General features: G+C 36.1%; 1 protein-coding gene across 15 annotated transcripts in view; it reads left to right on the top strand.

The window, feature by feature from the left end:
- The window catches only part of BLTP1 (bridge-like lipid transfer protein family member 1), a 125,459-nt gene that overhangs the window by 79,456 nt on the left and 31,512 nt on the right, over positions 1 to 14,491 (top strand). For all 15 annotated transcript variants that reach the window (XM_082316198.1, XM_082316206.1, XM_082316211.1 and 12 more), the window contains 9 exons: positions 3,132 to 3,338; positions 3,491 to 3,729; positions 4,332 to 4,576; positions 5,977 to 6,082; positions 9,578 to 9,675; positions 9,987 to 10,172; positions 11,222 to 11,390; positions 11,917 to 12,128; positions 14,221 to 14,419. In XM_082316198.1, the coding sequence (XP_082172324.1) occupies positions 3,132 to 3,338; positions 3,491 to 3,729; positions 4,332 to 4,576; positions 5,977 to 6,082; positions 9,578 to 9,675; positions 9,987 to 10,172; positions 11,222 to 11,390; positions 11,917 to 12,128; positions 14,221 to 14,419 (1,661 nt within the window). The remainder of the gene's footprint in view (positions 1 to 3,131; positions 3,339 to 3,490; positions 3,730 to 4,331; positions 4,577 to 5,976; positions 6,083 to 9,577; positions 9,676 to 9,986; positions 10,173 to 11,221; positions 11,391 to 11,916; positions 12,129 to 14,220; positions 14,420 to 14,491) is intronic.

Consider the following 14,491-nt stretch of genomic DNA (forward strand, 5'->3'; position numbering starts at 1 on the left):
TAATTACTAGCCATGCTGACCAGGTTATGCTAACACAAAATGTTTTCCTTAAAACTATGCCTGTGCAGCTACTGCTAATGAAGGTGACCCTCTTCATGTCGCCCAGATCCATACGTGTGAATGTAGGTCTTTTCTCTCACAAAAGATACAGTGCTTTCTTTCTTTCTAGTTGCTTTCTTAGTTCCTGATGCTAAAGTCCAGAGGGTCTCACTGCAGTAGTGGTCAAGGTGGGAAATGGTACACTGGCAGCCTAGAAGCCCTCTTACACAATGACCCTGCAGTACTCTGAAAAGAAAAGTTATGCAGCCAAAAATTGTGAGGCTCTTTTTTTTCTTTTTTTTCCCTTTTCTCTTTTTTTTTTCCCCCAAACGGTATTCAGACCATGGGGTTTTTCGGTTTTTCTGCTGCTTTAGACCACCAGTGCATATCTTTTAGAAAGACTTAGTACAACTGCTGTTTGTTACAGCATTTGTGTATATTCAGTGTTGTGATAATACAGGATTAACTTTAAAATGTCCTTATAGATGGTAGCTCTGGAAGAAGAGGTGATGGACTGTAAAACTGTAAGTGATGTATAGAAAATATTCAGGTTTTTGTTCCTTTTTCTCTGGTAGCAACATTAAACCAGCAAGAGAGAGCACTTTTTTGCATAGTCTGTCACTGAACAGTTGAATTCGTTGCCATATGATGTGGTCAACAAAAGCACAAATGATTAAAAGGATTGGACAAATCCATGTAGGATAGGTCTGGTGGTGAGTCATGAACACAATGCAGCCTCTGGCTCAAAAAGTAAACCCCTGATGGCTGGAATTAAGGGAAGGATCACTTTATTTATGCCCCAAGTATCTGCTACTGCCCGAATTTTCATCTGACTCAGTGTGGTAGTTTCTGTGTGTGTTAACGGGCCTCCTGCCGATGTTTTTCCCCCCGTTTTACTAACATTCTCTAAAATCTGTTAGGTTGAGTGGTAGCCTTGTAGCCAGTTCTCTAGAGGAAAAAGGACTTTGTTCACAAGTTTATCTGCAGAGTGATTATTTGTGGAATTGATGCAAGAACACAGAATTACTTCTGAATGCATTACTGGTATATAACTTAAATATCAATTAATGATTTTAATAATATTCAACCAGATCTGTTACAGGCATATCACTGTAGGTAAGCAAACTGCAGATACATAATGTGCAGTGCTCATTCCAAATAAATGTATAGCCACACAGTTGTTCTGCATCTCATTCCGTCATGGAAGTAGGCTTTTTGTAGACCAGACAAGTGACAGTGAAATTCATTTGTTGCACGAAATATGGAAATACCTTAGCAGAGAAACACAGTTAATCTTGCTGAAATCTGATTCTCCTGTGACAGCTGCATTGGTGTAATTTTTTTTTTAATTAAGGAAGTGCTTAAAATGGTATGAATTCACATGTTCAGAATTGATTGTAAACTCAGTACAGACTTTAACTCAAACTACATTTACTTTTAACTTCTACACCATGATAGGTTAAGACTAGACTGTCTGGTACAGGTCAGGAAGACATCTTGCAACTTCTTTTAAGTTGAAAGTTGTTCTTGTGATACTTGAATAGCTAACTTAGTGGTATTTTGTGTTATAGATGGGGGAAAAAATGTATTCTTGAATGGCTTCACAATAGTTCAGTCAGAATGGTAGCAGGAAGAGAGTTAGAAAATAAGCAAACATCAACAGAGAAATAATTGTGGTTTTTCCTTTAAAGACGTGGATTAAAACAAGTCTGCCCTTTTCTTAAGTCATGTTTATTTGTATAATGTTTTTCTGAAAGTACTTGTAAATTAAGATTTGTTTCCTCTCTCACATTTGTGTAAATTCTTCAAATATTTTGAAATCATTTCTACTTGACAGTCTACCCTAAAATATTAATCCATAACTGGTTTAGGTCGCTTGTAGGTCTTGCATAGCTGTGAAAATCTGAAAATATTTCTAGAGCTTCAGTAAATTAATCTGCTGTTGATAGACCTGTGGTTGCATTACAGTGCTGTGTATTTCTTCATTTTAAGCAGAAGGATGATGTCTTTTTTTTTTTGTTGTTGTATTTCCACACCTGGGATGCTTTGGGCTAGCTGATATTTTAACATCAGAATAAGGAGCCCTGTGTTAGGGCTTCACAGAAGAAACATTACTTAGGGAGTAAAATTCATAGATTATCGTAGCTTTCACCATGAAACCAAACTGTCTACAGAATGACTTAAACCATGATACAAAAGTTATTTTAGTTATGCTCCTTAAAACTTAGTGTTTGAGAAAATTTCATTGAATGTTGCAATTTTGCAGTTTTTTTCAGACGTTTTAGCTACTGTACTGCATCTTCACAACTATATGTCTTTGAGGCTGTAATATTCTGTGCTGGCTACATAATACACTTCCATTGGGTAACCCTCCAGTAATTGACCTTAGATGAGAAACATTATTGTGTTGCCCCATGTATCTTTTTTAATAGGAGCTTAGTGAATTCTGATATGCCAAAATTTCATTCTGACATCAAAAACCGTCAGCTTTGTGCAGTTGTATTTTTATCTTGGCTAACCACAGTGAACCATATCCTCCTTAATATTAAAATAAAGTTTAGACTTCATGTTTTGGAATAGTATGTGTCAATTAAATGTCAGTTATTAGTTCACAAACCCATTTATCACTTGCTATGTATTTATTGCTAAGTGAGTATTTCCTCCGTTGACCTTCTCGGATGCTAAAATCAGATTTTACTAAGTCTTCTTATGAAAAGGATGATTCAAGATTATTCCTGAAAAGGAGCTGAAATGGAAGGCTCCTAGTTGTTTCCATGTGTGAAAATTTGTCTGTGTATGTGCAGCCTAGAGTGTATAAACTCAAATGGTCTTACATTATGCAAGAATAACAGTTTAACAGGTATTTTTGCAATGCATGACTTGTAGTTCTCTTAAATGTAGTGTAGATGTTTGTGGCATGTAGTGCATCTGTGTGTGTAAAGTGAAAGAAAAAGGAATGTGTATGTAGTTTATAAACAAAATCACTTATGTGAATACTTTAAAATTCAGCTATCACTTAACACCCCATTTTAACATAAAACTGTAACTGTTTTGAAAGACGTGCAAATAAATCCTATTTCCTTTTCTGTTAGAACTGTCGTGAAATGCAGTATTGCCAAATCCCAGGCCCTCTATAGTGCCCAGAGAGGGCTGAAAACAAACAACGCTGCTGTGGTGAAAGTTGGAGCCATCAGCATCAACATTCCTCAGCACCCTGCCACGCTGCACAGCATGATGGTGCGCAGTTCTCACCAGCTCTCCAAGCAGATTTCAGATCTCATCAGGCAACCGTCAACTGCGTAAGTGCTGCTTGCATGGCACTTCTGAATGCTGCTGGTTGCCATCCGTTTGTGGGCTTGCGCTACTTTGAATATATGTGGGAGAATCAGGCTAGTCATGTGTCATGTCAGAATAACAAAAAGTATTTTCTGATATTTGTCTTGGTAAATAGGCCCCAGCCTACCAAAGAAGATGTTGCGACTCCTTTGCCCTCTGAAAAGACTCCAACAAGTATTAATCAAACACCTGTTGAAACAAATGAATTTCCACAGCTGCCAGAAGGCTTAGAAAAGAAGCCTATAGTTCTTAAATTCAGTGCCATGATAGATGGTATAGCTATTGGAGCAGCACTCTTGCCCTCTCTAAAGGCAGAATATAAGATGGGAAGAATGAGGAGTCACGGAATGACAGGTAACAGTTCTCTGAAACTTCAAAAATGTTACGGCTTTTTAGTTTGGCCTTGCTGGAAGCATCCAAGAGGACTCGATATTTCTGTTGAATTACAGCTAGAGCTTTGAGTCTGTTGCTATCGGCTTATTTTTTTGAATGTGGACTTCAATCAGATGGGGCCATACATAGAATTTACACTGTTGTTGTTATACACAATTGTCAGAGGCAGAGTATAAGAGCAGGTGAAGACATGTATACATTCATATATAGCTTCCTCCTAGGAAGCTTCCCTCTGACTGCTAAAATCAGTTTGATCCTTGATTAACTAAATTCTGATTCGTAAAGCTACTTGAGAATACTTTTATAGGACCTCAGTACAGATGAGGTGGCTTGTATGACTCCCTTCTCCATCTAATTACAGTGAAGTTTTCATTTTCTTTAAAAATTTAGAAAACCCAGAATCGCATGGGTAGATATTTATAGCTGTAAAGGTCTGTGCACTTCAACAACATTTTAAAGATTTTTTTTTTTTTTTTGATTCCAAGAGTTTTCTTAAATTTAAGGATAAACGAAAGATTCTTTTGCCAGTTCATACCTTTTCTTTCCCTGTCTTCCTTTTACAGGTGCCCAAACTAGATTTAATTTTGAGCTTCCAAGTCACAGATTGCGCTTCACTTCAAAAGTCTCTGCCACTGATATGTCAACCATTCCTCCTTCGGCAAGTCTCAACCTTCCTCCTGTCACTATGTCAGGCAAATATATCATGGAAGAACATGATACTTACTCAGACCAAATTTGGAGCATAGATGAACTACCTGCTAAGCAAGGCTATTATCTACAGGGGAACTACTTACGTTGTGTGGCTGAAGTAGGTGTTGTCATCTTTGGTAACTCATTATTTCCATTCTGTTACATTTCTGTATATGCATCTTCATATTATTTTAATAATCTGCCTACTCCAGAACTCTCAGGTTTACAGGTTGATCCAAATATAGCATTTGTAATTACATGACACTGAAATAAAACTTTCTCAGTCCTTAGTTTGATGAGCAGCCAATATATTAAGCAGTCAAGACCACTATATTGGAGGATTTTGAATATGTTATTTTGTGCAAATAAGTAAGGAAGATATGTTTAGAAACTTTTTTTTGGAATGACATTATTTCTCGTCAGTGAAGTAGACATAAGTATATTATGCTGATGATACAAATAAAGTGTAATTTTAAACCGAAAGCTTATGCTAACACTTCAGATGATGTCATATATTTTGCAAAAAGAAATACTGAAAAATTTAAAAGGAATTTTATTGTTTTATAACTGTTTTATTTTTCCATGGTCAGACAGCTCCATAGATAGGAGAAGCTATAGATGACCTTAGTAAATGATATAAAATTTTCTGTTCGACGCAGAGTGTTCTACTTACAAGTTCTATGCGTGTACCAATTTCTACAGTTACTTTTCACAGAGAGAAGAGTGATGCTGCTTAGAAGAAACCTGTCTGGTGGGGGAAAGCGGGGCTTGTCTACTAACTATATTTCTCTATTCAGAAACACAGTCTAGCATGTTTGTAATTGAGACTTCTGATGTTTGCATCTTTATGGGAGAAGTTTAATTAGGTGCTGCTCTTTGTTCAACCCATTTGAGTTATCTCCTGGCTGAAGAAAGACCTTAGGGTCTTTGAATTTGCTCAGCATGTAAAACAGAAGGGAAGGGCTGCTTAGCAAAGGCAAAATCCAATTCCAAGCGGTTTTAGGAAATATCTCTATTTTAATTTTATTTTTAAAATCTTAATGGCAAATTTAAACAATCTTAGGCAGACTCCAGTTCCTTAAGAATATTCTTTAAGATTAGATTGAACACATAAGTTTGCCATTGAAGATATCAGTAAACTTGTTCATCTACAGTAACTAGAATAATGCACTTTTAGAGGTGGACACCTCATTTCTATTTTGTTCTGATAATGATTTACTATCTGTAATTAAGCAGCATTTCGCCTACTTCCATGAACCTTAATCAAGTCCTGCATTTTATTGTCTAAGCTGAACTTAAGCAAGAGAATAAACTTTTAATAGTGTATGTCCTCCAGTTTTCTGATAGGCATTCACAGCAGAAAAATTGCAAGACAAAACTATTTAATGTTCTTGTTTTATGCCAAAACCGATATAATTGGACTTGAAAAGATATGCCTGAAAACTAAAAATGCATTGTTTTGAAAATGTAGGTGTGGTAACTGTTTTAAAGTTTTGTTCTAAAATTTTGTTTCTGCAGGTTGGTTCCTTCGAACATAATCTCACAACTGATCTTTTAAATCATTTAGTATTTGTGCAAAAAGTGTTCATGAAGGAAGTAAATGAAGTCATACAGAAGGTTTCAGGTAAGCAGAATACTTAAAACCAACTTTAAGTAAGATCCTTAAACCTCGTTTGATGGCAATATTACATAGTTCTCTGGATTGGCTATTTATTTCACAGACACCATCATTTCGCATCTAGCACTCCAAGCAGCAGCAAGAAGCCAGCAGCAGAGCTGGAGTTTGAAGTAATAACAGAGGCTCTGGAAATTTTTGTAGCTCTCTCAGAAACAAGATGTTTTATTGGGAAGCAGGGTAGTTTGTCATTCTGGGTGCTAGCCTCTGTGTCTATCTGTGACATTACCTTGGCTGGGTTACTTTCTGTATTCACTTTGTTCACCTTTAAAATGCAGATCGTGAGATTGCATTTTGTAAAATAACATCAGCGTATTCTTTTAAAGGAAAACAGCTGTGTCCAGGGAAAATAGTGTCAATATTGGCATTACTTAGTGTCTCTGGATTCCTAGCTCTGATTCTTTGCCGATAACGTGCTTCAGAACTGTATGAGAAAGGCATTTGGCTATTCATTAGATTGTTTTGTGTATCATGCTGTATACTGCAGAAATCACTGTTTTATTTCTATCATTTAGGCTGGCTTCTGTTCTCAAAAAATTTTCAGAAGAAAAATAGCATTGTTATTAAAAACCCAATTAGAGAACAGTTGCAAAACCACTCAGTGCTGTCTCTTTTGCAGTATGCAAGAGAAATTGCATACTGAATTGTGCGTTCCTCTGTTTGACTAGACAGCCAAATTTACAAAATATTTTTTTTCTTACATAAAAAACTGTCTATCTGACTGAATCACAGTTTGCACAGCATTTAAAGATAGATCTACTCACTTTCTAGTTCTTACTGTTAGAGTCTTTGCTCAAGGACTGAAAGCAAACCAGAAAGCTGGTAACTTGTGCCGTGCAATGATATTTCACTCAGCAAATAAGTTCTATCACCATATGCACTGGGAAAAACAGCACACAAAGATACTATTTTTTTCTGATATGTGACTGCTCTGAGGGGAAATGTAAGGACTGGAAGCTTTGTTTGACACATTAGTTATTGTTTGGTAGTTTTAGAAAGAATACGGTAATATAATTTATGATAGATGAGGAGATGAACAGAAAAATAAGTGAAGAACTCTAGAAGTGGTTTGTTGTTCTTCAGGTCAAAACAAGAATTGGCAGATGGGAATAAACAGTAAATTAATTAGAAAAAGGAAAATCAATAATTAATAAGTATTGCCTGTCTATTAAGAAATAATAATTAAAAAGTTAAAGTAAAATAACCAGGGGAAATAAAGGGAATATGAATTTTATTAATTATGGTTTTAGAGGAAAAAAGATATATGTTTGCGAGAGAATGTTGCAGGATGACAAATGTGAATAATTATTCAAAAGCAGGTGAAATTTCAAGTAACTTGATTTCAACACTTTTTGAGTTTTCCTAAAATGCTATTATAGAAATATAGCTAACTTTTAGTGGAAAGATTCATAAATAATTGGAAACATCATGAGGAAAGATGAAATAAAAAGTGGTAACTAAGTGAAAGGAGTGCCTGTGTGTGCATCTACACACTCCTTTCATATACCTCTGTGTGTGTGTGTGTGTATATATATATATATTAATGCGTACAAACGTACATAAAAGAAATGTGCAGGTCCAGGTGACATGCCCTCAAGGGAGTTAGAAGATGCAGTGGAGAAAATTGAAGATGTCAGAATCCCTGAAGGATAAGAAGAAAGAAATTTTAAACACCCTGATGTTTGTTCCAGGCAAAATATATTAGCATTGAGTAGTAAGAGAACACTTAGGGGAAGAATAAACCTTCAAGACCTGTCATGATTCTATTAGAACAATTTTTATAGAGGAGCATGAAGTGGTAAAACAGGAAACCTATATTAGATTTCTCTTACAGCATTTCTCAGTCTCTAGAGTTCGATCTCTCCTCTGTTTTTACGTGAGGAATTTATTACCATTGCTGGTTCTTTGCTTTTCCAGACTATAAATTTTTATTGCAAGTAGCAGCCTGATGATTTTTGAAATGTGACTGCTACCTTCCATATTGTGGTAATTCAGCAGGAACGTGGTCAGGTGCCAGCAATCCATAGGTCTGGGTGCTGAATGCAGAACAATGGGGGCGGAAAATAACTTTTGTCCTTCTGGCTTGCAGTAAAGTAATTTTCATGGCTTGAAAATTCCAATTAGTGTAATATACTAAAGTGTTTTTTCTAATTATGGTTTCTGTTGCACTAAAATATTGATTGCACATTATCCTTATATAAAAACTGGGTAAGTACCAATTACTTAAGGTGAAGTTGCACAGATGAAAGCTAGTTAATGAACAGAACAGTTCATAATAATTCCATCTGCAAGTTGAGGGCAGCATTGATTTAAGGACAGCTGGTGTCCGCTTTCAAACTCGTATCACTTTTTGCACTGGTTTATGTAAAGATTGAAATCCAACTTCTAATGTAGTTTCATTCAAGAAAATTATGCCCCCTTAAGTGAGAGAGTAGATAGAGAAATTTTATTGACAAGTAGTATCTCTCTTCTTTCTTTTTTCTTTTTTAACTGGCAAATGCCTTGCAAACTTCATGAAGAAATGTCATTGCAAAAATAGCCTCTAATATGCATGGGGAGAATATATGAAAGATGAGTTAGTTTTCTTGCTCAGAACCCTTAGGCTACCATTGTAGTTTTATATGATCCTAGTTAAGAATATTTGGGGGCAGGGGGGAACAACAAAAAGAGGAGGTGGTTATTAAGACTATTTGGAGAAGAAAAACATCCAGATACAAAACAGAGTGATAAAAATTTACTGTTGTTGCTTGGTTGTTTTTTTTTTAATCCATGATGTAACTGCCTATTCTTACCACCAAATAACTGTAATTAGAAGAACTGGTATATATGGAGAGAATGAATGGCTTAGCCTTTCCCAGCAGCAAGCCCTTCCTATCAACTAGAATTGAATATAGATCAAATCTCAAGGAGAACCTTCAGGTTAGAGCCTATGGGAATATGTAACTTGGGATGAAATGTGCCAGGATGAGGAAGTAAATGCAAAAATAAAATAACCGCAGAATACTCTTTCCTCCTGTAATGGAAAAATACTGATATGATTTCAATTCCTCTTTTCATGCAATTTGCACAGTATTCAGTCAATTTCAAATTCAGTGTTCAATTTTTATTGTCAGATAATTAGGAGATGTATTGGTGCAGAAGACAAAGAATATATTTTTGAAAACTAGGTGTTACTCCTTACAGGCTCTGAGCCTTCCTGTGGAAAGTTTCCCGGGGGGAGGAACATGACTCTCTGCCTCGATTCTTAGTAGAGAGCTATTAATGATATGTAACAAGCTGAACCTGCACTGATGTCTTCCATCTTCAACCTATATTTGTTTTTATAAATCTTCAACTAGTCACTGTTTAAAATGAGGCTTAATTCACTGTCACCTTTTTTCTATCTATTTGTTTTAAAATGTTTTCTTTGTTAAAACTCTGAATGTGTGTATTTAATGTGTACAGGAGGGGAGCAGCCAATACCTCTTTGGAATGAACATGATGGCACAACTGACGGAGAAAAACCAAAAATTCTTCTTTACTCATTGAGCCTACAGTTTAAGGTAATCTTACGATGACAGAACAGTGGTCCTAGATGCTATTAATGGCTTTCGGGTTTTCACCTCAAAGCTTATTGAATCAGGAATACTCTGCATGCAGAAAAAGACCTTGAGTTTGGCTCCTGTAACCTTTTAAAATAGCTTAGTGGCATTGCATTGTGAAAAATGATTGTGTCCCCTTTTTTTTGCTGCACAGTGAAAAGGGGTTTTCGTTGTTTTGGTTGTTTGGGGTTTTTTTTGTTTCCCTCCCCGCCCCCCCCCGCTTATGTCTCTGAACCAGATCTTGATAACCTTGTACCTTCCTTACTCATCAGGGAATTCAAGTGACAGCTACAACTCCCTCAATGCGAGCTGTGAGATTTGAAACTGGATTGATAGAACTTGAACTCTCAAACAGACTGCAAACCAAAGCAATGCCTGGAAGTAGCAGCTACCTCAAACTGTTTGGGAAATGCCAGGTGGATTTAAATCTGGCACTAGGACAGATTGTTAAACATCAGGTTAGTGCTCAACATCTTTGCATGTGGTGTTCTTAATAGTGTGCAATTTAAAAAAAATACATAACCAAGCCAAGAGGCTGTCTTACGGTACTGTGGTGTGGTTTGGGTTTTTTTTTCTTTTTTTTTTTTTTTTCTTTTCTGATCTGGCTGTGGAGTGGGTGTAAAGTGTAGGGGGGCTGGCGAGGGTGTTAATTTTCTGTTTGAGTTTGGTTGGTTGGTTTTTCAGCTTGTTTTTGGTTTTGTTTTTGTTTTTTTTTTCTTAATAAAAGTTTAAGCATTCTGCAGCACACAGTTGTGGAAATTTACTTCCTGAATATGCTCTCATATTTTGTTAAATCATCATTCAAAATAAATTCTCTCACTTGAGTCAAGAAGGGACTGAAGATGACTTTTCAGAAGAATTAGCCTTCATTATGAAGGCCAGTGTACATGCATAAAAGATGGAGTCAAGTATGGGCTCCCCCTGCTCTGCCCCATGCTATTAATATCTTAGAACTTACTCGCCCTTTGCAAGAGTAATGGCCTTGCTACTGAGTCAAAAATCAAAATTTTTGTTGATATTGCTATTAGTTTTAGGGTACACAAATGAAATAATAAGATCAGACAAGATCCAAACTCGACTAGACCTACATTTTGACCTAGTTTGTCTTAGTTTGACAGTTGTATCTCTTATATTCTTAAACCCACTGTTACCTGGAATCACTAATTCTATGATACGAAAATATTTTGTGATAGAAACAAACAAATACAAATCTTAGAACCTATAAATGTACTGTCACAATAGAGGATCTGGATATATAAATAGTTATTTTAGTTAACATTTTATGATAAATAAGGAAAATAACACTGCTATCAGAATTTAATATAAGGAAACAGAATATCCTCAAAGGAGCTTTGGCTAGGAGAGAAAAAGGGGAAAGGAGACGTCTTTACTTCTTGTTGTAATATTACATTTTGTCAAATGCAGTAATTTGACTATTTTTCCCCCATCCCTGAACTCCTCCCTGCTGCAAACCCCTGTGCTTTCCCATTTTTTTGAACATTTTAAGGTTTATGAAGAAGCTGGATCAGACTTTCATCAAGTTGCCTATTTCAAGACAAGAATTGGATTAAGAAATGCTCTCCGAGAAGAAATCAGTGGCTCATCAGATAGAGAAGCTGTGCTCATTACTTTGAACAGACCAATTGTTTTTGCTCAGCCTGTGGCCTTTGATAGAGGTATTGAAGAGACAATTGCTACAAATTTGTCTTCATACTGAGGAAGCTATATATTTTTTTTCAGAGAGGCTTGATTATTCAAGATGTAGTATATTTCATGTTAAATCAAAATGTTAGGTAGCTGAGAAATTTAGGATATCTACTGCATTCCAGCGGGTTAATAATTCCTAATGTCAAAAATTCCATTTGCTGAGGTGATTAGTTTTCAGATGGTTTGGAAGAAGTTGCTTTTGTAAGTCTTCACAAATGAATAATGCTGAGAACAGCATCGCTTTCTGTATTTTAATGTGTTGACTTCGACGCTAAACGATTGGCTTTGTCCATCCTGTCCTTTGCAGTATGAGCCTCTTCACTACATCCTGAATATATGTGTGTGTCCATTGTTGTACATCCACTGTCTTAAAGTAATGGAGAAACCATAATAATGAAAAAAAAAAAAAAAAAAAAACCACAACTTTATTTAGTGAATGTGCTTTTTTTTTTTATGTGTTGATTTCAATAAAGCATTTCTGGTTTCTTCATAAAGCTGTGCTATTTTGGCTGAACTACAAGGCTGCATATGACAACTGGAATGAACAGAGAATGGCTTTACATAAAGATATTCATATGGCCACAAAAGAAGTAGTTGATATGCTGCCTGGAATCCAACAAACGTCTGCCCAGGCTTTTGGGACCCTCTTTCTTCAGCTGACTGTCAATGACTTAGGAATTTGCCTGCCTATCACAAACACACCTCAGGTAATCAAACTGTCTGAAGCAACGTGACTCTTGGTATTCTATTGAAATTTCCATTTGTATGTGGTACATGGCTTTTATGTCCATAAATATAATTTTTCATCACACCAACGCAAAAGTCATAGGATGCTGATAATTGCACTAATGACATTGCTTGTAATAGAAATGGTTTTCTCATTTATAGAACAACTAGGTTATGCATGTTTCAGTTGGTGTGCATGTTTTGGGGGAGCGTAATGCATTCTTGTTTGCACCACATATGAGCTCAGCACTTTGGAAGGTCCTTGGAAATGTTTCAGATGGAACATATTTTCTTGAAAGCTTCCATCACAAATGCCACTTAATCCTTTATTTTTCATATGATGATAGATAGAAAAAGAAAACCTCTGAAAACTATTGGCTTTAATGTGATGTTCTGACTCGTTTGTTTGTTTAATTAAAACAAGGAATGAGAATATGAATAACTATTTGAAATATATAGATATAGATACATGCTTTTCAGAGAGTCACTTTTATTTAGGAACTCAGGCTGGGTTAAAAAAAAGATACTTAAAATGTAGTCATTGACAAAGTATGTCATTGCAGTGCAGGGTAAGTCTAATACATTACACAGGATGATGTATTCTTTAATGTGCAGTTAACTAGTTTCTGTATTAAAGTAACGCCTACGCAGTGCATTGTGCAGTGTGTTAATGCAACTTGTTCTGTCAGGGAACGTGCGCTGCATTATATTTCTGGAATACCTTTGAGTCTTAAGTTTAATGATGAATGTCTCAGTAATGTGTTCCCAGGGTAATGCTTTGTGGCCATGCAGCTCCTCCTTCACTGGCTGTGCAGTTTGCTGAGTTTCCTGACAACCAATGCAGCACGATCCAACACATTCCCCAGTTTGACATTTAGCTCTGCATATTGAGTCTTTCTCCAGGTAGACAGGGAAGTACCTAAGTCAGTGGACCTAGCTTTCTTGAAAATCTCTGTGTTTATTCTCAGTTAAGAAACCATTCTGTGCAGACCTGTATTCCCTCTGTTCTTCCTTTCTTAGAAATGACTGCAATTATGCCCGTCTCTTCATATAAGGTGAAGGTGCGATCAGCACATCTTAAGTATAAAATTGAAAATATTACATTGCCATTTGACAGCAGTTTAAAAAATACACAAAGCGGTGGAGTATTAGGATAGATAACGTTAGATGGCTTTGAGTGCAAACCTTGGATTCAGAGACTGTTCCTATGTTGAACTGGGAGTATTCTTAATGGGGACTAATTCCATAACAGAAATGAATCATTTTAACAATGTAGAAGGAAATAGTCATAATACGTAGAAATGTAAAGGAGTAATGAGGCCAATAACCTAGAAATCATAATGACATAACATTTTGATTGTGAATCTTCTATCTGGCAGCTATGGACAAAGCCGATGGCATTTTATGCTCTTATGTGTTACAAATTATAGTAAATGAAAAATACATTCTGGCTTATGAAGTCTTAAGCTGTATATAGAATAGCATGTTTACAGTATTTATGCTGGATCAAAAGAAGTCTAGCTTTATAAAAGGGAATATGTGGGCTTTTTTTGCAGGTAAACAAAATTATAGACATTCATATACAAAGGGCTGGAAAATAATCAGTCTGTATTTAAGACTCTGCATAATTGTAGGTAATAAAATAAGCACAAAAAATCACAAAAAAGAAAGCTACTTTTTGTTGTTGTTCAATCAACTCATGTGCAACCCTTCTTGCAGAAAAGAATCAATCCTGGGCTTGTGTTCTGTGGTCACGGGGCCATATGGTTCATAGCCCTTGATCATCTAGTCCTTGATCAAACATGGATTTTCTTTCCTTTTCCAGATGAGCTTGAGTCCCAGTGCCCCAATATATTGACAATGTAGGTCTTGCATTTAGAAAACAACAATGCAAGACATTGTATGGACAGATGTGATGCTTTTGAAACTTTCTGCAGAGAAGGAAAAATACAAGGAGATACGAGAAGGGGATCGGTATTCTAATAGGGAAAGATAAACAGCAGTTAACATATGTACAATATCACTTAGACATTGCAATAACCAGTAAATACTCTCTGTGTTTTTGTTTTCCAGTCTAACCACACTGCAGATCTTGACACTGGTTCTGCTTTAGTCCTGACTATTGAAAGCACGTTAATCACTGCCTGCTCCTCAGAGTCTTTAGTTAGCAAAGGTCATTTTAAAAACTTCTGTATCCGCTTTGCTGATGGCTTTGAGACAAGTTGGGATGACTGGAAACCAGAAATAAGAGGAGATCTAGTCATGAATGCATGTAAGTGGCTGTGATTTCATACTGGACAATAGTGTTGCAGAGATAAATCCACTTTTACCCTTTCCCGTGACT

This window comes from Platalea leucorodia (assembly GCF_965183815.1).
Source record: "Platalea leucorodia genome assembly, chromosome: 6".
NCBI lineage: Eukaryota > Metazoa > Chordata > Aves > Pelecaniformes > Threskiornithidae > Platalea > Platalea leucorodia.